This window comes from Lipotes vexillifer, unplaced genomic scaffold (assembly GCF_000442215.2).
Source record: "Lipotes vexillifer unplaced genomic scaffold, Lipotes_vexillifer_v1.1 scaffold1266, whole genome shotgun sequence".
Lineage (NCBI taxonomy): Eukaryota > Metazoa > Chordata > Mammalia > Artiodactyla > Lipotidae > Lipotes > Lipotes vexillifer.
In genome coordinates this window covers 484,072-510,534 of record NW_006778690.1, presented here as the reverse complement: position 1 = coordinate 510,534, position 26,463 = coordinate 484,072, and the positions used below count along the sequence as shown (strand labels likewise).

General features: G+C 45.1%; 1 protein-coding gene across 3 annotated transcripts in view; it reads left to right on the top strand.

The window, feature by feature from the left end:
• TRAF3IP2 (TRAF3 interacting protein 2) overlaps window positions 1-25,086 on the top strand; it is a 35,706-nt gene extending 10,620 nt beyond the window's left edge. Inside the window, exons 3-9 of one of the 3 annotated variants that reach the window (XM_007451749.1) lie at window positions 7,335-7,527; window positions 10,828-11,006; window positions 13,031-13,119; window positions 16,835-16,903; window positions 17,985-18,101; window positions 21,844-21,918; window positions 24,494-25,086. In XM_007451749.1, the coding sequence (XP_007451811.1) occupies window positions 7,335-7,527; window positions 10,828-11,006; window positions 13,031-13,119; window positions 16,835-16,903; window positions 17,985-18,101; window positions 21,844-21,918; window positions 24,494-24,640 (869 nt within the window). In that variant the 3' untranslated portion in view covers window positions 24,641-25,086. The remainder of the gene's footprint in view (window positions 1-7,334; window positions 7,528-10,827; window positions 11,007-13,030; window positions 13,120-16,834; window positions 16,904-17,984; window positions 18,102-21,843; window positions 21,919-24,493) is intronic. The other 2 variants (XM_007451750.1, XM_007451751.1) reach the window with 2 other exon arrangements.
• Window positions 25,087-26,463: the final 1,377 nt, after the last annotated feature.

The window sequence follows — 26,463 nt, the reverse complement described above, 5'->3', positions numbered from 1 at the left end:
ATGTTTTTTTTTTTAATTATATATGTTAAAGACTCCATTAAAAAGTGTGTAAGATGGCCCCAACTGTTAACTGTGATCATGGGGGAAGGGGAACAAGGAATTAGCAAGAGACAGGGAGATTTTTCTTCTAACTCTACATATTTTTGTTGAATTTGTTAGAGCAGACAGGCATCACTTTTATAATTTAAAAAATAAGTAAAGGCACTTCCCTGGCGGTACAGTGGTTAAGAATCTGCCTGCTAAAAAAAAGAAAAAAAGAATCTGCCTGCCAATGCAGGGGACACGGGTTTGAGCCCTGGTCCCGGAAGATCCCACATGCCGCGGAGCAGCTAAGCCCGTGAGCCACAACTACTGACCCCGTGTGCCACAACTACTGAGCCCACGAGCCACAACTACTGAAGCCCGCGAGCCTAGAGCCCGTGCTCCACAACAAGAGAAGCCACCACAATGAGAAGCCCACACACTGCTACGAAGAGTAGCCCCACTAGCTGCAGCTAGAGAAAGCCAGTGCGCAGCAACGAAGACCCAACACAGCCATAAATAAATAAATAAATACTTTTTAAAAATAAGTAAAAGTTAAAAAGTAAGGGGAAATGAGAGTGTACAGGTGGGCTCAGCCTAATCCACCCTGCATGTGCCTTGGTCCTGGTTCCCAGCGGCATTTAATCACAGGGAAGAGGGTCAGGGTCGGGCTGGCTTTGTCAGGGAGATTCAGTGCTTACAGTTTCTCTTCAGGGCACTGCAAGCTCAAAATATTTATGAAGCCTCCAATAGCAATGGCTCCCAGGAAGGTTGCTGTGAGGATTAAATGAGATAATGTATTAAAAACACTAGGAAAGTGGCTGGCTTGTAGTAAGCCCTCAATAACTAGCAGCTCTTAGTTATTGTTATTATCTAAATGGATCCTGTAGCCAGCCCTGTAAAGTACCCCTCTACTTCTAGATCCCTCTCGCTGGCACAGATTTTAAGCATTCAAAGCAGGTGTATAAATGCTTAGTTTCATGTCAGGGCTGTAACTGCATTTAATTGCCAACAAAACCACTTCAAAAGAGCTGTTCATCTAAGTGATGCTCGTGCAGTTGGAAACCATGGCTACGTGGTTCTACTCGGCTTTAGAAGAGTATTACTTCCTCATCCGTTAATGAAAATATAAATAAATAATGATCACCATGCAAATGGCATACCTTAGCCTTTGCAAGTTAAAGCAAAAATGGTTACTGGTCACCCCTTTCATGTCAAAAAAAAAAAAAATTTATCAAAGCAGGGGAAAACAAGAAGTGGGAAAAGACTGTTTCTTTCCTCCCCCCTTACCCCTGGGAGAAGTCAGCCTCTTACTGCCTCAAAATCCTTCCACTGAAGCTCACCAGACTGGAGATCATGGCTATGCAATCAAATAAAACCCATGACGCAAATAAATTGGGAGAAAAGAATGTATTAAGTCTAAAAGACTCTTATTTTACTGTAAAATTCTTGCTTTCTCTACCAAGGAGACTGAATAAAATAAGCATGTGGGCACATGCCTACTATTGCTCATATGGACCCCAAAGAGTGATCATTTGTATGCTAGAATGCATGCACAATTAAAAGTAAGGAAAAAACAAACCAAGTGGAAGAGATGAGAAAGAAAGGCATTGCCTTTCAGGAACTACAGCTGTTTACAGCTGTGAGAGTTCCTGTACCAGTTTATGCAAGCCATTTTGTTTTCCTGGCTAAAATGATTGCGTTATATCATCATGTCTTTTGACAACTTGAAAATCAGATTTTATTTTCTCTCTCATAAATTCTTTTAATGCCATTCTTAATAAGGAAGAAAAATGTTGAATGTTTTGACTGGTAAGTGGAAAACCTCGTTTAGGATTTGGTTTACAAATTCCAAGTGGTCAAAGCCCAGTAACACGAAGACCATGTGTACCCAGGCCAAGAGGATCATAAGATTGACAAGTAACATACAGTTCTGGGCACCTATTCATGATGTGCAAGATTTGTATTTTTGTTTTGTGATTAACACTGCCGTCAGAATCTAGGAGTTACTGTGCTAACAAATCACTTGTCTATCACATTCTACAGAATGCACTCTCTTGATGGAATTTTAGGCATGAAGATAAGTCATTGGGGGAGATATTTTAGGCAGTGATTCTTAAGTCTACCATGTAGCTGGCTGCTGGCTTGCACACCTCTCTTACTCACGCACTGAGTGTGGGTTTGTGTTTCCAAACAAACATCCATAGACACACAGATTTCCTCTTTCTCTCTCCATTTATTTTGAGCTACTAAGGAGAACTATAACCTATTTCTATTCACCGCCTGCCCAGCCATAGAGGTTCAATAATATTTGTTGAATGAACAAAAAGAAATCTGGGGCTTCCCTGGTGGTGCAGTGGTTGAGAGTCCACCTGCCGACGCAGGGGACGCGGGTTCGTGCCCCGGTCCGGGAAGATCCCACATGCCGCGGAGCGGCTGGGCCCGTGAGCCATGGCCGCTGAGCCTGCGCGTCCGGAGCCTGTGCTCCACAACGGGAGAGGCCACAGCAGTGGGAGGCCCGCGTAGTGCAAAAAAAAAAAAAGAAAAAAAAAAAGAAAAAAAGAAACCTGTTCCCTACTTCCTGGGAAAAGGAGTGATTCCCTAATCATGAGTAGAGACTTTGTGATATCAAGCCTTGGAAAGGCCATCTTTACATGTCTAATGGGAGAGCAAAGGAAAGAAAGGAGGTCAGTGAGATTTGGAAACAGACCTTGTTCATTCATTTATCAACTTATTCAACAAATATTTGCCCAGTTCTCTGCTAGGCACTGGGTGTGCAGGGGTGAATACAACACACATGGTCCTGTCTTTGCGGAGTTCACAGTCTACTGGAGGTAAGTCTATAGATAAGAAGAAATTGGCAAACAAAATAACAGAGTGTATGTGTTATAAAGGAAATAGCCAGGTGTTAGAACAGACATTAATAGACAGGATGGTGAGAGGAGGCCTCTTTGAGTAGGACACATGTGAGCTGAAATCTAGAGGAAAAGAAGGTCCAGGAAGCAAGGAGTTTGGTGTAGTTAATGTACCAAAAGCAAGCGAGTGGGGCTGGAGCAGGGTGAGCAGGGAGAGAATGATATGCTAGAAAATGAAGGAGGCAGGGACTGCGGTAAGGAATTTGGATTTTTTTCTAAGTTAAACTTCTTTAGGAAAACAAAAAATTGAACTCTATAATCCTGAATAAGGAACTTAGAACAGTACTTGGCATGTAACAAGTACTCGATAAATGTTAGCCATTATATATATAGTACCCAGCTAAACTAGCAAGCCTTGGTCAAAACAGTGGAACAAAACTATCAAAATCTGAGCGATGAAAAGACATTCATTTACCTGACAAATACAGATTTTATTTCACAACTTTTCCATGCAACCAGCCAAATTCCAGACAAAACCAGTCAGGTTCCACTTACAAAAAGGAAACCTTGGGCTTCCCTGGTGGCACAGTGGTTAAGAATACGCCTGCCAATGCAGGGGACACGGGTTCAAGCCCTGGTCCAGGAAGATCCCACATCCCGTGGAGCAACTAAGCCCATGCACCACAACTACTGAGCCCTCGTGCCACAAGTACAGAAGCCTGCAAGCCTAGAGCCCGTGCTCCGCAACAAGAGAAGCCACCGCAATGAGAAGCCCATGCACGGCATCGAAGAGTAGTCCCACTCACTGCAACTAGAGAAAGCCCACGTGCAGCAACGAAGATCCAAAGCAGCCAAAAATAAATAAAATAAATATATTTTTTTAAAAAGGAAATCTTAGCATAGAGAACTATATTGTCAGTACCCTAATTTCAAAAATAGATGAGGTGGATCATTTTCATCTGTTCACACAAACCAGTGTAAGTTTTTATCACAGGTGGCCATTTCAGAAATGAGAGTTACAGCTAATCAAACACTTAGCCCACATGCCTTAGTGATTTTAATGATATGATTAGTTGCTATGAGACAAAAACCTGTTGTGTGAGGAATAATCTGTTAGAAATCATATGTCCTTGATTCAAAGGATTTTGATTAACAGCACTAACATCCACCTTCTGGAGAAGAAATAAACCCTATGATTAGAGCTTGGCAGTCCTTTTAAAGCAAATAAAACCTTATTAGCCACTTTTTAATGGATATGGGAAACAAGAATGGCTCTAAGCATTAAAAACTTTCAAGGCCACTGGCAGCGTTGCTCCTCTTCTCCTTGTCTTCCTTCTTCCTACATCCAGAGGAGACCCTGAAAAATACCGAAAATGGATAGCAGATGAGACAGACAGTCTAGAAGACCCAAGACCTAGCAGGCAGATTGTGCAGTGCTCCGTGGCTTCGCTTGTGTGCGTGTGTGAAGGGCTTTGTAAAACTCTTTTTTTTTTTTTTTTTTTTAAATCTTTAACTTGAGATGTCTGTTTGTGTGGTTAGCAGTAACCTTTTTTTTTTTTTTAAAGATGTTGGGGGTAGGAGTTTATTAGTTTATTTATTTATTTTTGCTGTGTTGGGTCTTCATTTCTGTGCGAGGGCTTCCTCTAGTTGTGGCAGGCGGGGGCCACTCTTCATCGCGGTGCGCGGGCCTCTCACTATCGCGGCCTCTCTTGTTGTGGAGCACAGGCTCCAGACGCGCAGGCTCAGCAGTCGTGGCTCACGGGCCCAGCTGCTCCGCGGCATGTGGGATCCTCCCAGACCAGGGCTCGAACCCGTGTCCCCTGCATTAGCAGGCAGACTCTCAACCACTGCACCACCAGGGAAGCCCCAGCTTTGTAACTCTTCAGTCTTCATTCATTCATTTATTGAGCGTCCCCTGGGTGTCGGCACTGTGCCTAGAGATGTGGTGGCAAACAGACACAGTTCATGCTTTCACAGAGCTTAGAGTCTCGTAGGGAAGGCAGGTAAGAAGTTGACAAGAGTCATGCTTACTTATACAAACATGATAAGCATTAGGAAGAAAATAAAATAGGGAGATGGGATTTGAACAGGTGAATTTTCCACTGGTGAACAGGTGATATCTGAGCTGAGCCCTGAATGTCAGGATGTTGATCTGTAAAGACACAGGGCAAAACAGTCTGGGCAGAGCGGATGGCAGACTCAGGGTCCCAGAGGTGGGGTACTAGCTTGGGGCGTTCAAGAAGAAGAAAAACAGCCAGGGTAGCTGGGGCTTGGTGAGCAGAGTATAGTAGGAGATAAAATCAAGAAGGGCAGAGACCCAATCATGCAAGGTGGATTTTAAATGCAATGGGAAATCTCTGGAGGGTTGTACCTATAGCTTGTTTTCTAAATGGTCCACTCATACAAGACTCACCTAAAAACATGGCTGGCCTAGTGACCTGATAGCAGTGGCACTTTTTACCCTGTTCTAGCTGGGGAAAAGAGCAGCAGGAGAGACCAGCCCTGTAGCTCTGAAACTCCAACTGGTGAGCTGGACCCCTTGGAATGTGTCTGACCTGCCCCAGGAAGGCTGTAAAAACAAAACCTCAGTGGTCTATCTTGTTCTTGACCATAGGGGGCTCTGTTGTCCTATCTCCCCATTCTTAGAGATGCCTTCCATGTCCTGGTCTTTATCAGCCAAGGGGCTAGGATAGACCCAGTCAGATCCTTTTATCCTCCTCCCTTTCCTCAAGCCCCTAATATCATAACCAGCCCTAAGCAATAGCAGGGCAAGGGTCACGGTCAGGGCCAGGAGACAACCTGTGTTAAGAGGGGTGTGGTCAGTTTTGCCAAAGGAAGCAGGACAGGAAGGACATAGCTGATGTCACAGGTCAGAGCAGACAATAGACTAAATCCAGGGATTCTGACCATGCTTGAAAGACTGGCTTGGGCACATTTCCAGGGTCACTCAGCCAAGTTTCCTGAGTCCAGACAGTGGGGCCACACTAGTGAAGTGAATACACATATTATTTGTCTTCTGTACTTGAGGCCAGTAGTCCCCTAGATGTTCCCATGACGACTTCAGTGGTTCCTGACTACTTACCAAACTAGGCATAAAGTTCTTAACCACATTCTCGCTCTCCACATTCTGGTTCCAACCTTCTTTATCTGTTACTTTCTTGCTCACTTCCTAGTTTTAGTTCACTTTACATCCGGGCATGTATCCTACCTACACAGCAGGCAAATTGGTTATTATTTATATAATCAGAAAAAGAATAAAGACCAATAAATATCTTTTGAAAACCAAGGTTCTTTCTTGCCCTAACTAGCTATGCCTCCTCCATCATCCAAGTTCTTACTTGGGCAGAGGTGGCAATGCTTGGATTACCAGGATGTGCTCATGGTTCATTTTGCAGGTTTATCCACTTGGCTCTCTCCAGTCCCTCTCCAAGCTAGGCCCACCCCTAAGATATATCAGAGCTCTCAGATTTCCCACACCTGAGCCCCTTTGGGCCCGGACAGTTCCCCCAGAGCCTTCCTCTCCCACCCTTCCTGGGTTCCCTTGCATCGATCCTCTGACCTTCACTTCTCTTCTCTCACCTGGTCAGGCAGGTTGCCCTTCTTCCTTTGGGACTCTGCTACTCCTGGACGTGGCTGGGACCAACTTTCTCCTAGGTTACAAATTCATATAAATCACTGCAAGGCCTGGCTTTACTCTGAGACTGCCCTCTTCTAACTGCCCTGGCCCCGGGTGCACATAACCTTTAGCAACAGAGGACTGAGAAAGTTGGGAGGTGTTGCCAACTGGTTGGCTACCTCCCAGAGGTATGAGCCAAGTTTTAATTCATTTACTTCTTCTTGAGGGATGTGTGTGTGTGTGTGTGTGTGTGTGTGTCCAGGGAAGGAAAAGAGCAAGTAGTGATTCTGTATCTATCCTGAGGATAATTTCTCCTAGCCTTGGGTTCTAAAAACTTGGGGAATTATGGTAGGGATAGTGGTGATCTGGGCCCCTTGGGATGTATCTCACCTGCCCCAGGAAAGCTGTAACAGCAAAACCTGGGCAGTATATCTTGTCCTAGACCAAAGGGGTCTCTGTGGTCCTACCTCCCCATTCTTAGAGATGCCCTCCAAGTCCTGGTCTTTATCAGCCAGGCAGCTGGTATAGGCTCAGTTTGGATTATTTTAAGCATCTTATTTAAATAGGGGCCTATGTGGAGCTTTGTACTTTCCAATTAGAACACCAAACTCATCATTTCACACACGTTTTCATTTAGGAAAAAAAAAAACAATGACTCAATTTCATGAAAGCAATCAAGTAAATAATAGTACAGAAATATGGCAAACATCTTAGATGTGGTAAACGTTATCTGGAGCCCTCAGTTGGTATCAAGACAAAAATTTGCACTGAGCTTACCTCTCCTTTCACACAAAGGAGCTAGGGTCAGTCTTCCCTGTTTTCTTTGCTGTCTTTACCTGCAGGTGGCCACGACTACCCTCGAACAGCCTACCAGCAAGTGATCCAGCCGGCTCTACCTGGGCAGGCCCCACCTGGAGCCAGTGTGAGAGGCCTGCACCCTGTGCAGAAGGTCGTCCTGAACTATCCCAGCCCCTGGGACCAAGAGGAGAGGCCTCCACAAAGAGACTACTCCTCCCTAGGGCTCCTGAGGTATCAGTAAGTACGATGGGGCCAAATTTCAAACAGTTCTAACATGAAAAAGAATGATGCCAATGCAATCAAAATGTATCTAAACTCTCTGTTGGTTTGCTACCCAGGCTGCTGACCAAGTCACACACTGGAACGCCCCACATAGACTTTTCAGGTCAGGAGGAAATGGAAACTGGTTGATAAGAATCTCTTTGCCAGACACATAAAGCCACTGGTGACTAGTCAAAATGCTCTTGAAGGAAAGGCTCTTAAGATGCTAAGTCACACCTGCTTCTTTTACTTTCAGATCCCCTGGCCTTTTAGCCCACGAAATAGGTTTTTATTTTTACTATGACTGACTTCCAAAGCTATGAAGTTCTTTTTTATATCCTTAGTTTCTACACCTGTTTAAGACCATTTCTTACTTTGAAATTTTAAATTCAATTCGTTCTTAATAGAAATTTAAAATAACCTGTTATTTTCTTTTGTAATAAAAGAATTCATACATGTTGAACACCATTATTAGGTCTTTCCCATTCTTCTTCCAGAAAAACAATTTTGGTTTTTCTTGACTTTAATTGTTTAATTGTCTAATCCTTTAATCATATTTCTCTTCATTGTTCTTTTTTGTAAATTTATTTATTTATTTATTTTTGGCTGTGATGGGTCTTCGTTGCTGCGTGCGGGGCTTTCTCTAGTTGCGGCGAGCGGGGGCTACTCTTCCTTGCGGTGCTCGGGCTTCTCATTGCAGTGACTTCTCTTGTTGTGGAGAAGGGCTCTAGGCGCGCAGGCTCAGTAGTTGTGGCTCGTGGGTTCTAGAGCTCAGGCTCAGTAGTTGTGGCACTGGGCTTAGTTGCTCCGCGGGATGTGGGATCTTCCCAACCAGGGCTCAAACCTGTGTCCCCTGCATTGGCAGGCAGATTCTTAACCACTGCACCACCAGGGAAGCCCCATTGTTTTCTTTTGACTCCTCAAGTTTTCCTTTTCTCTTAATTTATAGATCTAAAACATACAGGAACAACTCATGTAAATGGAGCTTCCTAATTGATGACAAAATTGGAAAGAGAGTAGATAAAATGTTTGCTCTTGCTCAAGCACGACTTTTATATACCACTCAGAGTAAATCTGTATTCTGTTTTGAGAACGGAATGAGATATGAAGGTCCTATTAAAGCAGTTTTTTTCAGAAATAGAGAAATCGGTAATCAGATCAAAAAGTTTATTGAAAGAAAAAAGCCCACTCTATTTACAATGGCAGATAAGGCACATCTGCCTTTCCTCTTCACTCAAAAGCCGACAAGCCCTCAGATTTTCTTTGCAGACAGATGCCTTATTTTTTTAAAAACAAAATTGCATGGAGTTTATATAATGGAATTAAGTAATGATTTACAGCCAGATAAGCACTCCTGCAGAAAAAATATCTAAAATTCCAAGAATACAAACAAAATTTAAGCATCTTTATGTTTAGTGTTGAATAGGAGAGGCAATAGTAATTTTTAAATTAAACTTTTATTTTGAAATAATTTTAGATATGCAGAAGAATAGCAAATGTAGTACAGAGTAACCGCTTTTGTAACATCAATTTAAGCCTGCTATGGTCTCCTTGGATTTATTTTATCGTTTTAAGATAATGAAAAATAAGTACAGGTAATGACGCTAATTCTCCTCTTACTGGTCTTTTGAAAGAGAACCTTAATACAGAAAATTTATTCTGTCATTACTCTCCATGATATTGTTTTATATGAAAGTTTTTGAATATTATCAAGGCCTTTGCTTTGTCAAGTGAGCAACCGTCTTTCATAACAACTAAGCAAGTTTGGGTACAAAGGCATTTAATGCAACAAGAATATGGGACTGGATCCCCATTAGATGAAGGCATATTTCGTAAAAAATTTTTTTCTATATTAATATAAAATAAAAATAACTTCCTCAAGCATTCACAATTAGAAATATAATATAGTTGAGATTCTGTATAATTTTATTTTAAATCTTGTTACATAGGACTTTCAGAATTTTTTTAATACTCTTTTGGGTAAAAATATGAAATCATAAGCAACAATCTAGGCATATACACACAGATTTTATATTCAAAACTTTTGTAAAATTTAGAATATAAAACAATTTCAAACATAACAAATAACAAACATTCCTGTTCCCACTACCTAGGTTTTTTAAAATGTTAACAATGCCACATTTACTTCATATTTTTTTGAAGAAATAAAACATTACAGACACAGTTTTAGTCTCCATATCAGTTAGAATTCAGTTACAGAAAACAGAAACAACTATAGCTATTGTAAACAGAAGGGATTTAATATAGGGAATTGGGTACTTACGACATGGTTGGAGGAACGAGTTTTAGGCTGGGCTTCCAGGAATGATCCCAGAGCAAAGTCACAGAACAGGAGACCAGAGAGGCTGCTTCCTCTGGCATGGTCAGAGAGGCAGAGGGTCAGAAAGCCACTGCGGAGCCCTCCATTCTAGGCCATGCTGCCGCAGCACAATCCAGAATCCGGAAGCTGCCACCACCTCAGCTACTGGAAACATTTTGTTCCTGCTAGGTCTGCACTGGCAAAAAAACGGATGCCCATGCCCTGCCCTTGAAACTGTGAAGCTGTAACGGGACACTGGGATGCCTCCTGATGAACTCGGCACCTCATGACAGACAGCCCTTGACAACAGAAACCACAGAAGTGGCAGAAGCATGGCCTCCATTTCCGTCTACCTTCCAAATCTCACACGAGTGCATCTGGTTGTCCCTCTCAGCAGACTGTTCATGGGAATATTTTGGTGACCAAAATAATAATAAAGATGCCATATAATAATATGGTACAAACCTCTTTAAAGGGTCTTCAAAATCAGATTTTCATTCGTATATTAACATAGATACTTTTAAACCTACATGGTCTTTTCTGTCTTTTGAGATATAATTAAATGTTATCTATCGTGAGCTGAAAGTTGTCTTTTTATCAGAATGCCTAAACACCAAACCTTGTTTGTCACTCATGTATTACTTTGTTTTCTTGGTGGTCTTGTCTGACCTGTACCTGAGACTTATCTTCCCCATTAGACAGTCCTTAAATTGAGAAATCGAATCCTGCTTCCCTCTTTGACCCCTAGCACAGGCCCTTATAAATGGCAGCCAGCCAAATTGCTCATTGACCAAAATCTCTGCAGAAAAAAACTTTGTCCTTCTGGGTCAGAAAGAAATGGAGGCAGAGGAGAGAGATAGCTCACTGGTATTTCCCATAGTCATTAAAGGCTTTCTGTCCCCCTAGGTTTGTGTTTATAAAACATGAACATTTACTGTGAATGTATTCCTTTCCAGGGGCCGGCTTTATAACCAGCCACCTCATAGAGCTGGTGCTCCTGAGGGGTCCTTGGAGTGTCCTGCAGAGTTGAGGCCGGAGGGTCCCCAGACACCATCCCCAGCTGCTATCCCTAGACCCCCAAGTAACCCTCCAGCCAGAGGAACTCTGAAAACAAGCAATTTGCCAGAAGAACTGCGTAAGTTGTTTGCGATGTTGTTTTTTCCTTCTTGTCAGGTCTTATACTTTAAGAGTACTTGATGATTATCCGTCCATGATCTTGGATATCTCTCACATACTACACAGTGAAATGAAATTTCCTTTTTTCCTCTTTGTTAAAAAAGTAACCAGCATTTTGTAGGACTGTTTGTAGTGATTCTGACACTACCTGCAATACTCACAAAGTGCTTAACGACTAGCTTTTTTCTTCAACATGTGCTCCAACAACAAATGACCCCCACGCTTTTTCCCTCTTCTAAATGATGCTCTTAAGTGGACTTGTCCCTGGATAGATTGATTAGATGTCCATGTGGTATTGGCCAGGGATCTAGCGTCTCACCATAAATTAGCAGCAGCCTTCAAGAACGAGGTCATTTCCTGTAGGAATAAGCAATCTTGTTTGGAAAAGGCAGTCTCACATTCCCCATACTGCTTTACAACCAAATGCAAACTAAGCCTTTTATTTAAAGAGACATTCGGCTAAGTGTCACGTGATGATGCTTTTTCCACATTTTGCAGCCAGAACCACTTTGAAATATCACCAAAATGTTCTCATATTAAGGTCTGTCAGGACAGTAAGTTCCAGAAATCTTAAGAAAACAGTCACTACTTGTGAAATTGTTATATTCTGTTGTGCTTGCTGGAACTCTAATAAGCCCTTTCCAAATCTAGGCACTGCTCTGAACCAACTTAAAATTAAGCCCTTTGCATTTGTTAATTCCACCTGGGGGAATCGATGCTCTTTGGTCATTTAAGGCTCTGAAAGATTTCTATGACAATGATCCATTGTTGTTTTTTCTTAAAAATTTTTGTTTTCATCTTCTTAATATCTTAGACATTTAAATTTCGAGCATTTCTGGAGAATGGAAGATGTTAGGATATAGTCTGGGTGTCAGTTTATAGACCATATTTGTCTTACCATAACCTATAAAGGGAGTCCTAAAATTCTTACAGAGGAATTGGTTGAATATTAAGTGTCGAGAAGAAAATAGAGTGCCATCAATATGCCTGGCTGCTTAAATGAGTCAACATGACCGTTGAACATACTTCCATTTGAGAGGTGTGCTTCAAAAACCAAGAGCCTAAGCGTAGATAAGTAGGTTCTCTCCAACCCCCGCTTTCTTCTCCACCCTCTGCCCCAGGGCTTCCTGAGATGTAGCCAGTTGATTCCAGACTAAAAGCCAATACAGAGAGATTATTCATCGACCACATTAACACGCTAGCCAGATAATTACCCAAGACTTTAGCCTGGGAAAACACTGGTTCTCACCCTGACTGGGTTAGGCTTATGGGCACAATCCCATCTGCTGCTCTAGGCTGACTCAGGGAGAAGCAAGGGAGTCAATGATGCTGGACCTGCCAGAGGCGGGCTCTCTCCTTCAAGCTGCTGAAGTTCTTAGTAACATTTCTGAGCTGCGCTTTAGTCTGCTCCAACTTCCTGGCCTTTCCCCCACCAGTGAGGGGAGAAGGGGAAGGAGAACCACTTTCTCCCTCTCCTCTCTTGCTCTTGTCAAGTTCAGGGCAGTGGAGAGCATCATGAGATCAAAAGAGGACGCTGCTGGGTGGCCCCTTAGCAGGGCTCAGCTTCCTGGCCGGCTGTGAGAGTATTTTGTGGGCACAGAGCCAAGTGTCTCTAATATACCAGGGGTGGCCTGATCTTAAGGCCCCGCAGGTTCTGGGTGGTGGATTTTTTTGTTAACGCGTCATGTGGTTTTTCAGAAGACCTCCTCTGCTGTCTCAGCCTGCCAGAACTCTCTCTCCTTTCCATGCACCCTGAGCAGTCTGCATTCCCTTGGACAGAACCCCCTGCCCCTTTGGGCCTGCAGATCTATGTCCTGAGGACAGCGATTCACCCTGCTGTAGCCATAGCCCTTAGACCACTCCCATCCTGAGGCTTCCCTTCATTATTCTAGAAGGACAAAGGACATTGTATACACTTTTCAAGTGTGGTTTAGAATAGAATAATTTGACTATTTTCTAATAAATGTGAAAAATCTCTCTTAGGGAAAGTCTTTATCACTTATTCTATGGACACGGCCATGGAGGTGGTGAAATTTGTGAACTTTTTGTTGGTAAATGGCTTCCAAACTGCAGTAAGTATTTTATCCAAAGAGAAGACTGAACTGTTAAAGTGAGTATAATGAAAAGAAAAACAAGAAAAATTATAAAGAGCTGTTGATGTTTTAAGCTATGTTATTTGATTTACGTGATTATGAACTAAATGCTTATGGATTTAGGTAATTATTTTCTAGAGTTTAAACTCTCCAAAGTCTCCAGCATGTTTTTCCTGCATGCCTTTTGAGCGACCCCGAGTACCTCCGAACAGCCAGAACGGCGTAAATGCTGAGCACGTATGCAGCTGGCGTCCAGCCTGAGGAAAACGCCAGGCTCTGGCTGCACTTGGCATCTTTGCCCATCCTCACCAATCATGCCCGCTTTGGTTATGCTTCCTGTGGTACAGGAGGCTGCAGGCTTCACCAGGTCACTTACTCATCTTACAAGGTCCTTTCATTCTGCACTGGGTCGTGAGGTTTGCAGTGGAGGCCCCTGCAGCCTGGGGGCCCCGCTGTGCGAAGCTGCTGGTCCATCCACACTTTGCTGCAGCAGCAATGCTTCTGGACAGGGAGGTACCTGGCCAGGTTCTCGGCTGGTCTAGGCTAGTTCAGGAAGGTAGACGCCCCAGCCCTGCTGTTCACTGTGATCTTAGCCTAAGAAATCTCAGGAAGCACATGCTCCTCAAGACCCCTGCAGTGCTTTGAAAAAGCTCAGCTTAAACCCATGTAAGTTTTCCTTAGGATAAATAGAGAACCACAGGAGGCTACTTGGAGGACTGGCTTTCCTCAAACGCTGAGATCGCTTCTCTTCCTTCCCAGAGACCTCCTCTGGGTATTTAGGGACAGCCAATTCTAAAGAGTGGTGAAAAATTAAGGGAAATATCTACAAATAGGAATGTTGAAGGATAAAGGATAAATGTTGACATTTAGTAGCTAAATGTCCATTTTAAAGATTATTTAGCATTTCTGACACGAGTTTTATTCAAATTTTTTCTTCAGTCTATAATTATTTTTAAATGGAAGTACATGAAAGTTGTTAAAAGTATATACTTTATACACTCCAACTTCATGACTATATAAATATATGACTATACAGAGACCAACATTTCAGTTTCTCATTTCTGGGATAAGAAACACTGTGGCAACCATGATATAAAATCAAATTACAAGACATAAGGTCAACATTTCAGAAAAGATCTTACTTTGGGTCCTTTCCAAATAAGCATACTGATTATCTCTGGAGAAGAGGCCAGGTTTTCGTGACCTTAACAATCAGGGGCTGCTTAGGCCGAGTTTAAATTTGTCCTTGATCCTTATCACTCTGAAGCCTGTGGTAGAATCCCATAGCCCCATCCTGGACAGCTAAGTTACTATATTGATACATCAAGATCCCCTTAGTGGAGAAAAATAAACTTAATGGGTAATTTAATAAAGGGACAATTTTCAAAGTTCTAGGTGAGATTTAGGGAATCCACGGGGAATAAATAGTTCAATATCCCAGGACTAGCAAAAGCAGGAGTTCCTACCACCCTGAGGTCTAAAGAGGCAAGGGAACAGTGACGCCTGTAACCTAAAGGGGGTGCTGTATTGGCTTGCCAGGGCTGCCACAGAATACCACAGGTGGGGGAGCTTAAACAGCAGATGTTTATTTCCTCACGGTTGCGGAGGCTAGTAGTGTAAGATCAAGGTGTCAGCAGGGTTGCTTTCATTCTGAGGTGTTTTCCTTGGCTTGTAGATGGCCATCTTCTCCCTGTTTCTTCACCTGGTCTTTCCTCTGGTCTTTCTTTATAATCTCCCCCTATAAGGACACCAGTCATATTGGATCAGGGCCCACCCATAAGACCCCGTTTTACTGTAATCACCTTTTCAAAGCCCCTATCTCCAAATACAGTCACAGTCTGAGGCACTGGGGGTTAAGACATATGTTGAGACATACGAATTTGGAGGGACGCGATTCAGCTCATAGTAGTGGCTGGGTGGAAAAGTTGGCCTGACAGGAGCTGTGGATTTTAGTAGAGATCTGGAGAGACTAATGGAAGGTCTCCAGCACATTGTGCCGCCCAGAACGTCCACCTCCATGGCAAGGAAGGATTTAGGTGCTGGGGTAATAATAAGAATGACCATTTACTGAGTACTTACTTCATGTCTGGCATTTTGATATGCCTTTTCCACACTAACTCATTTTAATCCTCCCAACCGCCCTAGGAAGCAGCTTTATTAACCACATATTACAAATGAAAATACTAAGACTTAGAGAGTTTCGGGAATGTTTCCCAAGTCATGCAAGTGGGAAGGGGCCAAGAGGAAAGCCAAGCTGCCTGTCTCTTCCCAGCCCTGACATCACATTGCTTCTCTCTCATAGAACGGAAATGGATAATTGGTACAACCTCGGAGAGCTGCAGAAGCTCGCTCCAGATTACCTAATGTAGTCACCGGCCATCGGACATTTTAAAGCAGGAATCGTCCGAACCAAAAGGAAAGCCATTCCGTTTTTGATGTTCCATCAGTTAAAAAGAAGGACTTTCTGAACTCATATTTGTACTACATGTATCTGAGTTTGGTGTACACAAGGCAGGATCTTGTTCCATAGGAAGCTTAGAACCAGGTTGAAGAGATAAGGCAGACATCAGTAAGACATTCAGTAAATGAAAGAATGCTATAATAATGTGTTCATTGTCTAGCACCACCAGTGGTCACAAAGGGGTCGAGTTCATTAAGGTGAGGAGAAGGAAGTCAATATGTGAGGAGGATTCACAGAGCAGGGGGGCTTGCACTGTGCTTTTAGGGTGCAGGGGACACCAATGTGGGGAGTAAAGTAGACAGGACATGCGTGGAAAAGAGAGGTAAGCCTGGATCATGGGTGGCACAGAAGCTTGCTGCATGGCTGGGACTTGACTTGATGGGCACTGAATGGCGGCATAACATGTAGGACAGTTGAACTGGGAGCAGTGTGGCCGAATCAAATAACCCCTCTTCAAGGACACTCTCCTTGTATTACCCATTTCCATATATAATCCCTCTTCCAATCAAGAGCACCTTGTGCACAAACACACTACTCTCTGGCTGCGGAACAAGGCTGAGCCCAAGAAAGGCCTTCTTATTTGGTCTTCTGTGAAACAGAAAATAACTGGGTTTTCTCCCCTTCGAAGGCTGGATATTTAACACCAGTTTTTTCAAGGCCCAGGAGTTCTACTTCTTGACTTTCATCATAAACCTTTTCCCCACCATCTCAGTAATTGTTTTTGTGACTGTTTCTTGGATTTGTTTCAAGTTTCATGCAATCCTTTCTAAATATATAGATCGAAACTGGACATAATGCCATAATAATGACCTGGCTAATGCAAGCAAAGTACCATATCGTATCTCGGTACGCGCATACTACGCATCCATTAAAATGCTCCAGAATCATGTTTGCCTTCCAAATTACAGACATATATATATATATATATATATATATATATATATATATATATGCGTACGTTGCTGGCTTACATGCACCTGGTGGTCTACTACGTCTCTCAGATTTTTAAAACATAGTTACAAATACTAAATACTCAAATGCCTACTAATCTTGAAATAGGAAACACTTTAAGAAAATTGTATCTTGATTTTTACATTTACAGGCTCCTCCTTGCAAAAAGCATTAGGGACTTTTTCAGTCTTAAATATATATAGCCTCTTGTGCTTTCTCTTGCTTTGCATCTAGACACAGGGCTTCTCATTAAGAGTCACTTTCCACATCTTTTTCTTGTAGATTGACATATTTGAGGATAGAATCCGAGGCATTGATATCATTAAGTGGATGGAACGCTACCTTAGGGATGTAAGTACATTCCAAAATTCTGAACTTTTTTCTTGTGAGTAAGACAGTTAGCTTGGGGAGTTATTTTATCAAAGAAGCACTGGCATACCCACCAAGGGCAAAGCTGACAAAATCCCAACAAAGCTTCCCTTGTTGGCAGCCCTGCAAAGACTCGGAAAGGAAGGATGGGGTCACCCTCCTGGACATGCACAGGCAGGAAATAACTGTTGAACCAGACACAGGTGGTTGATAACGATCAGAGCAAACAATTTTTTGACCAGAATAGGAAAGGAGGAAATGAAGGCGGGGAGTCGGGAGGGAGCGGCAGAATTCAATTGAACCTGAGGCCACCCCAAATGTTTTGTGGGATCAGGCTGAAGAGGTTTCCAGGGCAGCCTCACAGGCGTGCAGCACATTGCCCACACCCCCCCAGCCCCCGACGCCCCCTCACAGCCTTGTGATTTGTTTTCCACCGACAGAATCTATACCGACCACTGGGACACTTTGTGCTTTAACAAGATAGAAATTGATTGCTGCCAGCCTGTCCGTGTTGGCCGCCTCTTTCGGAGGGAGCGGTGGGGGACAGAGTCTCAGCAGGCTGGGGTTTTGAGGCTTTTCCTTTTGTCTGCAGCCTGATGTTTGCTTTGTGCCGAAGGGTCTGCTCCTCGGCAAGCAGGGCAGTCAAGGGTGCAGTAACTGACAGCTTAGATCCTGCTGCCCGAGGGAGGGGGTTTTCATCGTTGTCATTGCGGAGCCATTTTGCCAGAATGCAGAGTCACTTAGTGATTCCGGTTTTCATTAGACATTTATTAGCGATGGTTGTAGAAATCGGTGGGCAGAACCGCATCCATCTAGGAGAGCCGGAGCCATTCGCTCTTGGTGTTTGAAGGGAGCTGGGGAGGGAGACAGAGGGGAGGAGGGGAGGCGGGAGTCTGCCTGGGCTGGGGCCGTGCCTTTCGCTTTCTGCGGATGGAGGCCGGCCCTCCATCCTGCAGTGTATCAGAGAAGGCTCACAGTCCTGCTGGCCGGTTTCCAGCCTGCCTTCACCAAATGGACCACACTCCACACTTCCATAAACATGCTTTCTCCCTCTCATTAACAGAAGACAGTGATGATAATTGTAGCAATCAGCCCCAAATACAAACAGGATGTGGAAGGTGCTGAGTCGCAGCTGGACGAGGATGAGCATGGCTTACATACTAAGTACATTCATCGAATGGTGAGTGAGGAAACCAGCACCTCGCTGGCCCTGGGCCCTCGGAGTCGGGCTCTTTCTTCTGTGAAGGCCTGTCCTTCACCAGAGACCAACTGAGGAGGGCCGGCTGATGGGTGAAGAACCCCCGCAGGAGAGGCGGGTGTTGGTTCTCACTCCGCCTACCTTCGGGACCTGGGGCGAGTCCCCACATCTCTGGGACTCAGTGTACGTCTCAGTAACAGGGAGATTAATCTGTGATCTCTAAGTTCCAAGATTCTGGAAAGCAGTGCTTCGCTGGCTTGGTTGTTTATCAACAAATGTGAAACCTGGGGGGTGCGGTGGGGTGGCGGGAGACAGGGCCGTGAGGGGAGTGGGCTCCTGCATCTGTGTCCTGTTCTGTCCCCTGCCTTTTCAGAGAGCCAGAGTAGCGCAGCCAAAAGGACACCGCCTGTTGTGTCAAAGAGACTGTTCAACTCTAGCTTCCTCCTTCACAGGCTGTGTGACCACTGGCCAAAGGCTTAAACCTCTTTGTGCCTCCATGTCCCTATTCAGAAAATGGGTTACTAACACTGTGTTGTTGTGAAGATTGGATGAAATAATGTCTGTGGAGCATATGGCACAGATCAGATGCTCGGTCAAGGGAAGGGATGGTTCTAGCTCGTGATGTATGAGCAACACCTGAACTATGGGGGCCTGGTCAAACTAAAATCAGGGGGAGACATTTATAGGAAGTTCGACTTACTCAGCATCTGACAGAACATTCTGGCTGAAAGTATCACCAGCTTTGGAACTGGCTGTGTTATGGGCAAGCAGCCTCCCTGCTTTTCATGACCGTATAGAGCCTGTGGAGACGGTGCCTGCTTGACTAGGATGCCGGGCTAGACTTGTGACTGTCACACTCTCCTGTAGGGTTCCTCCAGGTGCCCATATGTGCTGGGGGCTCTGGGCCTCCCACCCCACCCAGAGCTGTCTGCATTTCTCAGGCTGGTTTACCAAGGATTCTGAGACTTAAAAAGGCTTGAAACTCACTGGTCTAGAACTTGTAAGCTCCATTTCAGCTCGAGCATTCCACAAGGGGGGAAGGCACCTGGAATGGGCATAAAAGGTCACTGATTAAGACAGGAAGATGGGGCAGGAAGCAGACATGGCCCAGATGGAATAAGTAAGCAGCACCAGGCAGGAGGCTGTCAGGCGGTCAAGGACATGCAGCTTCACCTCAGGGGAGGCGGACTGAAATCCAGGTCTGTCCTGTGGGTTGGGAGTACCGGAAAAAGGCAGGCTGGCTGGGTGGGTGTTCCCCATCTGGGTCTTCAGGGTGTCTGGCTCCTGTTCTCCCAAGTGCCGACCACTTACTTGAGCTCAGAACCAACGCAAAGCAAAAGCCGAGGCAAGGTAGGGAGGTCAGAGAGTGAGGCCAAGGAGTCAGGAGATAAGTATCCCGCCTATTCCATTCTTACCCAGCCTGACAGACCCTGGTGGGGCCCAGGAAAGCCACCCTTTCTGCCCTAAAAGGTCATGGCTGGCTCTGGGTGCTGCTACCCCTTGGCTGTCTGCATGGCCCCGAAGCACTCATCTCTAGGAGCTGCCAGTCCTGGAGCCCACAGCTCTTGTGTGTGGAGGGCTCCAGGTCCTGTCAAGCTCTGTTGGTGTGTGGTGACGCCAGGCAGTAATAGGCAGCTGAACCTCAGGGCTTTTCTGATGGTGCCCAGCCATGAACCAGATTGTCCCCAAACTTGGTTTCTTGGGGCAATAATGTCTCGGGCCCTTCCTCATCACTGGAGGGGTCGAAGAGGCCAGCTGCAGAAGTGCCTTCCTGCCCACCTGGCTGGCTTCCTGGTCCCCTCCAAGCAGCAGGAAACTCCAGGACAGAGGGAGCGAGGAGGTACCCATGAGTAACTGCATCATAGAGCCAATGGCTCCCAGAAGGCCCATCTCTGGAAACATAAGAGATAATAAAAACGCACTGCCACCGGGATAGCCTAGTGGACAAGCAAAATTGTACAGTATAAATGCAGCGTCCTGGAAGTCAGGGACTAAATCCAGTTCTTCACTGTTAACTTACAGGCCTACACCCTTCCTCTCACTTGTTTGTGCTCGTGTGCTTGGTGCTTTTAGTTGCACCTCACTCGGGCCATTTTAAAATATGCCTTTGGTGTCGTCTTCTGATTTTTAATGTGAGATGCACTGAGAAAACACCTCATGGAAGATTTGTGTGTGTGTGTGTGTGTATGAGTGTAAGAGTGAGTGTTTATGAGGCTGTTTCTATAGTGATTTCAGTCATCACCACTGTCACTTTCTTCTCTGTTCTGTTTTTATTCCCATGCATGGTGAAGACTTCTCGGTTATAAAAATCAGTTGGAAGGTGAGATAGTTGGGAACACATAATTCCTCATCTTCTTTGTCATCAGTTGACTGAAAGCTTTGTGCTGGTTACAGGATTTGAAAGGCTCTAACCCCTCTCACATTGAAAATTCTGGTTTTGATAGAGTTCTTGGCAGCTGAATCTTGCAGGGCCACCACGGTGTCAGAGCAAATTGGAAGTGGTGTGGGAAACCTAAGGCTTGGCAGATGGAGCTTTTTCCTCATTGACCTCCTAGCCTCGCCTCCCTCGGCCTCCCTCGGCCTCCCTTGCCCTCCTGTGCTCTGGCCTCAACGCATTACTAGCTGGTCCCAACCCCACAAACATTTCTTCACACCTCTAGACATTTGCTCATGCTGTTTCCTCTGCTGAGAATGTTCTTCCCCTCCCCCCATTTTCCCTGCCTGACCAAATTCTTATTTTCTTTTAGTATCCAAATGACAACTCCCTTGTAACTCCTTCAAACCACTGGTGTAGAAAAAGATGGCCCCACTGGGCTTCCACAGCGATTTGTTCATACCTTTCACACTGCACTGTGGTCGGTAGTTTTCCTTTCTGCCTGCTCATTGAACTGCTGGCTTTCTGAGGATAGGAATTATATCCATGGTGTCTGGTAAACTGGTTCTCAAAAAAAAGGATCCTGATTTGTAGCATTTGCCCATTTCCATGGTACAAATACTCTCACATGGCCGATTTCAACCTACCAATGTGAAGTCACTGAACACAGAATGGGGAAGAGATGCACATGAGTGGCTTCTGTGAACTGCTCTGAGGCAGCTCAGCACACCCTGTAAAGTATCCTAGTCCTTGAAACCCCAAGTCCAGCACAGAGCATGACTTTTTTTTTTTTAATCTCAAATAGATCTTTTATTTTTTACATATTTTAAAAATATTTGACAAGTGGTTTTCAATAACAGTAACAATAGTTCCTTTATTTTCCTAGATTTTCTCGTCCTCTTAGGTGTTTTATTTTCTTACGTATTTTATTTGGAGAAGGGGTCTTTACCAGACTGTCAAAGGGACCCATGGCATGAGAAGATAAAGTGAGTGTCTTTAGAAGACTGGGGAGAGACAGAAGCTGTTGTTAAAGATATGTACAAGATGGCGAGTCCAGTGTGAGCACGACCCGGGCACTGGGGTGCGAGGCCTGCCTTCACAGCATGGGGGAGAAGGTGGTGGTGCCGGCCGGGCCCCCTGACCACAGAGCATGACTTTCAATAGGCCTTCGAGACAGGACCGATGAATGAGCAAATGGCGTACATGTGTGATGGAGAGTTTAAAATTATGAGTGTGTGTGTGGCACTGAAGGAAATCAGAATAAAAATCCCGTGCGGGCTTGCACGATCGTGAGTACCACTGACTCATCCTCATTCCTGAAATTAATCCTTCAAGTGTGTTCTCTTCCAGATGCAGATTGAATTCATAAAACAAGGAAGTATGAACTTCAGATTCATCCCTGTGCTCTTCCCAAATGCTAAGAAGGTAAACAAACAAACGGTTTGTTTGTTATCTGGGATTTTAAATGGAAAAGCTTGTCAGCTCTTTATCCATCCTTCGAGATAGCAGTGTTGCCAGAAAGATCAACAGGTTGTAGCACTCAGTTGAGCAGCATGAATCAGGAAGGTTTCAGAGCTTTACCTGATAGACCATCCTAATTGTTGAGGCAGCCATCACACACAAAGTAGTTTGTGTTTTAACTCATGAGACGAGAAGAGACTGTTCACCTGATACTTCTTATCTCTTGCACATAAAAGTCGAGATGTGTGCATTTTTTGCAGGCTGTTCCACGGAAATGTTTTGTTGCACATAGTTCAGCTCTCAAAGCTGTAGAATATGGGAATTAAACCTATACAGTTACCGAAGGGAACTTTGCTGTGGGTCATATGAGGGTTTTTTCACTGGAAGGGCAGGCCAGCAGATTTGGAGAACGGGGGCAAAAACATCTGAGGTCCCACACCAGGCTTGGAGAAGCAAAGGCAGCAGTGTAGTAGACATCTTGGGAGCCACACCACAGCACCCTGAGCTCAGGCCCAGTCCCACCCTGGAGGATCCCTAGATGTCAGGACTGCACTGAGACTTCTGCCCTGGGTGAGGGAGGGTTCCATTTATGGGAACGGGACCCCTGGGGTTGCGCAGTTCACAGCCTGCCAACAGTGTGCTTTCCATCCCTCGCCCTGGCTCTGACTGCTCTCACTGCAACATGTCCTTCCTGGTCTCCCTGTGTCCGCTTTGACCCTGTACAAGCCATCCTCTGTCCTGCCATCAAAGAAGAACATCTGAAATGTAGATCTGGTCTGTCTCTGTCCAGCATAGAAATTTTGAGGTGGTTTCCTACTGACTACAAGATCACATCGGTCTTCCTTAGTACGGCGTGCTTGGCCCTTCAGAAGAGGGCTGTGCCGCTTGCCTGGCCTTCCCTCTCGCCACCGTGCGCACACATGACACTACGCTCTGGGCACGGTGGCCTGTTTCAGCTTGCCCTCACACACGCCCCACTCTTCCATGTTTCTGTGCCTTTGTACTTGTGCTCCCACTGCTCTGCAGTGCCCTTCCTTGGTTGTGTGTCCGGCGAACTCTTGCTTATCCCCGTGGCACCCAATCCCTCTAGTCTCTCCTCCCCCGTGCCGATGTACTGAATCGTCCCTCTCTTGAGAGCTCTTAATTATAGTACCTTGAGTCAGTGGTGCGTGGCTGGGGCTGGGGCTGTTGGGAGTAATTGTTTAGAATTACTGGAGTGTTATGGTGATAGAAAAAAGCAGACCAGCTTTTAGTTGGTTTTGTTAATGTTTTTTAAACTTCTTCAAAAAGTTTACCTGCTCTCAGGGCAGACTGCTCCCCCCCCCCCGCCCCGCCCTGCCCCTGCTCGCCCCGCCAGCAGCCAGGGCGCTCTGGACCACTGGGACCCTGGCTGACCCGCTCCCGCTTCCTCCCCCTCCTGTGCGCCCCCGAATGCTCTGGGCGGAGCCCCCCCACCCGCCCCGCCCGCTGCCCCTGCCACTTGGCATGTTATGGCCTAGAAAATAGTTACATTTTGACTCCATCATAAGACTATGAACTACTCAAGGCAGTAATTGTGTCTTTTTCATTTGGGCATCATCAATACCCAGCATGGTGCCTGACCTACAGCAGGTGCTCCATCTAAGCTCATCCTACAATCCCCAAAGGAGTCCTTTCTACTCAGTGAAAAATCTCTGAGGCCCTATCTGATACAGCCCCCTCTACTTCCAAAACCCCTCCCCTACTCTCTTTCATTTATTCTTCTCTGGCCGCACTGGCAAGCATGCTTCCACCACAGGGCCTTTGCACTGGCTCTCCTAGCTGCCTGGACCCAGACATCCACAAAACTTGCTCACTACTCTGTCACGTCTTTGCTTGTTTTCTCAGTAAGACCTCTCCCTCACACCCTATTTAAAACTGCAAATCTTTCATCCCTGCCCAGCACTCGCTACCCCTTTTCTCTGTTTTATTTTTCTCCACAGCCTGCATTACCGTTGAACCCACTATATATTTTACTTATTCATTGTCTTTCTTTCCCCAACAGAATGTCCACTCCCCGAGGGCACTCTGAAACTGCACCCTCACGATCCCTGGCTTACAGGTTCTGCTTTTGCCTGATAACTGGGATCTGGTGGGCTGCTTCTGTGAGCCAGCCCTGTTGCTGGAGTGAAAGGATAATGAATTAGATTAAGCCCAAAGCCTTGGCACCCTTCTACGGAACAGGACAGAAGTCATGCAGAGTTCACATCACTCTGCATGACTTCTGTCCTACCCCTTTTATGGGATCGTGGTGAAAAGCACACTGAGATGCAAAGGGAAGGTAGCCTGGGAGACTGAAGGAAGATGCTGGACACATGTGCTTTCCATAACAAGCTACACAGCTTGCACCCAGAGCCAAGAGCATTTCACACTCGAACCCCTTCCGAAAGCAAAACAGTACAACTCCCAGAAGAATTTAGTAGGAGACGCGCATGAAGGAAAAAATTGGGAACTTAATCTGGGATCTAGAGTCCAGGTTTTTCTCTAATGGCTTTTGCTTCTGTCACTCTCTCTCCCCTAGGAGCATGTGCCCACCTGGCTTCAGAACACTCACATCTACAGCTGGCCGAAGAATAAAAAAAATATCCTGCTGCGGCTGCTCAGAGAGGAAGAGTATGTGGCTCCCCCGCGAGGGCCTCTGCCCACACTTCAGGTGGTTCCCTTGTGACTCCCTCCATCCCCAGATCTGGGGGCCATGCCACGTTTGGGCCCCTGTTCTGACAGCACTCTTCTGGCTGAGGCTGTGTGGCAGTGTTCAGGGCTATTGTTTTCAGTCCCTCCCTGAGGGGCCCTCCCACCCCAGAAAACCTGTTCTGCAGGGTCCTCTTCCTCCCAGCCACCCCAGAACTCAAAGGACCTTGTCTTTGAAACAGAGGCCATGGATGCTCTGCATTCCCTTCTTAAGCCCACTGCAGGTTCCTCCTAAGAGTGTGACGTGTCCAGAATGGGCTCTCAGCACTTAGCAAGTAGACAGTACAAGTGACATTGCAATAAATGTCAACGACCACACTCTCCCATCGCTTTGGGCTACTTTTCTGAGTTACCCAGTTGCTGTGTGTCTTCAGACCAAACTGATTCATGTACAAATAATAAAATATTTACTCTTTTGTAAAATTGTGTTTCACTTATCTCAAAGTACATAGACATATATTAATTTATCTGGGCAGGTGCTTCCAGGGACATCAATAAAGCTGCTTAAACAGAATATTAGACAAATGTAACAGACTACTTTGTATTAACGGATTAAGGCCAGAGAGTTAAACAATCCCTTTTAACTTAATCTTGAAAGCTTTATTCCTGCAGTAGAATTTTTTGAACAAAACAACTTTGTACCACACACAACCATGATTCTAAATGAAATCATAGTCCTTAGGAAGATGAGTACTTATCAACTATAAATAAGAAACCTTGCTGATGAATTGCAAAGAACACTAGTTTTCTTTACATTATAACCTAGATGTCTACTGGGTACAGTGAATGTCTTTGTTTTTTTTTGTTTTTTTGCGATACGCAGGCCTCTCACTGTTGTGGCCTCTCCCGTTGCGGAGCACAGGCTCCAGACGCGCAGGCTCAGCGGCCATGGCTCACGGGCCCAGCCGCTCCGCGGCATGTGGGATCTTCCCAGATCGGGGAACGAACCCGCGTCCCCTGCATCGGCAGGCAGACTCTCAACCACTGCGCCACCAGGGAAGCCCGATGTCTTTGTTTTTAAAACTAGGAAAAGAAAAGAAAAGCTAGTATACCCGAAGTCCTCATTTGTAAGACTTTATGACGAGTACCTTTAGTGTCATAGCATTTGGGACCTGGTAAAACTGACGTGCTTGTTTAGTTAACTCAAAGTGCCTGGAAAACACCCCAGACACAAACATCAAGGCTTCCTCCTCTTTTTATTGTCTTTTTTGGAGGTGACACCATCATTAAAGATTCTACCCAGAGTTGTACAAAAGTGGCATCAGCAACGATTACTCTGAAATGTTTCTAGTTTGTGGAGGTTTAATAATGTGATGTTGTTACCCCTTCCTCACTTCGGAGGCCTGTCCTGTGCCCTCAGCCACTATTCCTCCCCGAGGTGAATGATGAGGGAAGTTACCCTGGTCCTCTTGCATTCATCTGCAGGTATGCAGGGGATGGCAGTGGGCTAGGGCTAACTCAGTAAAAACAACCTCTTAGCCTCAAAGCTTTATTCAGACCTAAACTGATGTTAGGGGTGACGTGTGCAGAGTGCAAGGCTAGAGTCTTGTCTGATATTTAGTGACTAACTGAAAACTTACAACGAGATTTTTAATTTCAGTGACTGGTTTCAGAATATCTGCCTGGTTAGTTCAATTTCTGTATTATTCAAAGGCATCTCAGTTCATGGCTACAATCGAAGTATTAGACTAGCTCTTTCTCAGCTCAGTGCCCCCCAGAATTGTTGTTGATACCCTTTTTCTTTGCTTCCTATTAAACAAATCACCTGTTTAAAGACTGAGCTCTTCTCGGAGCTGTGTC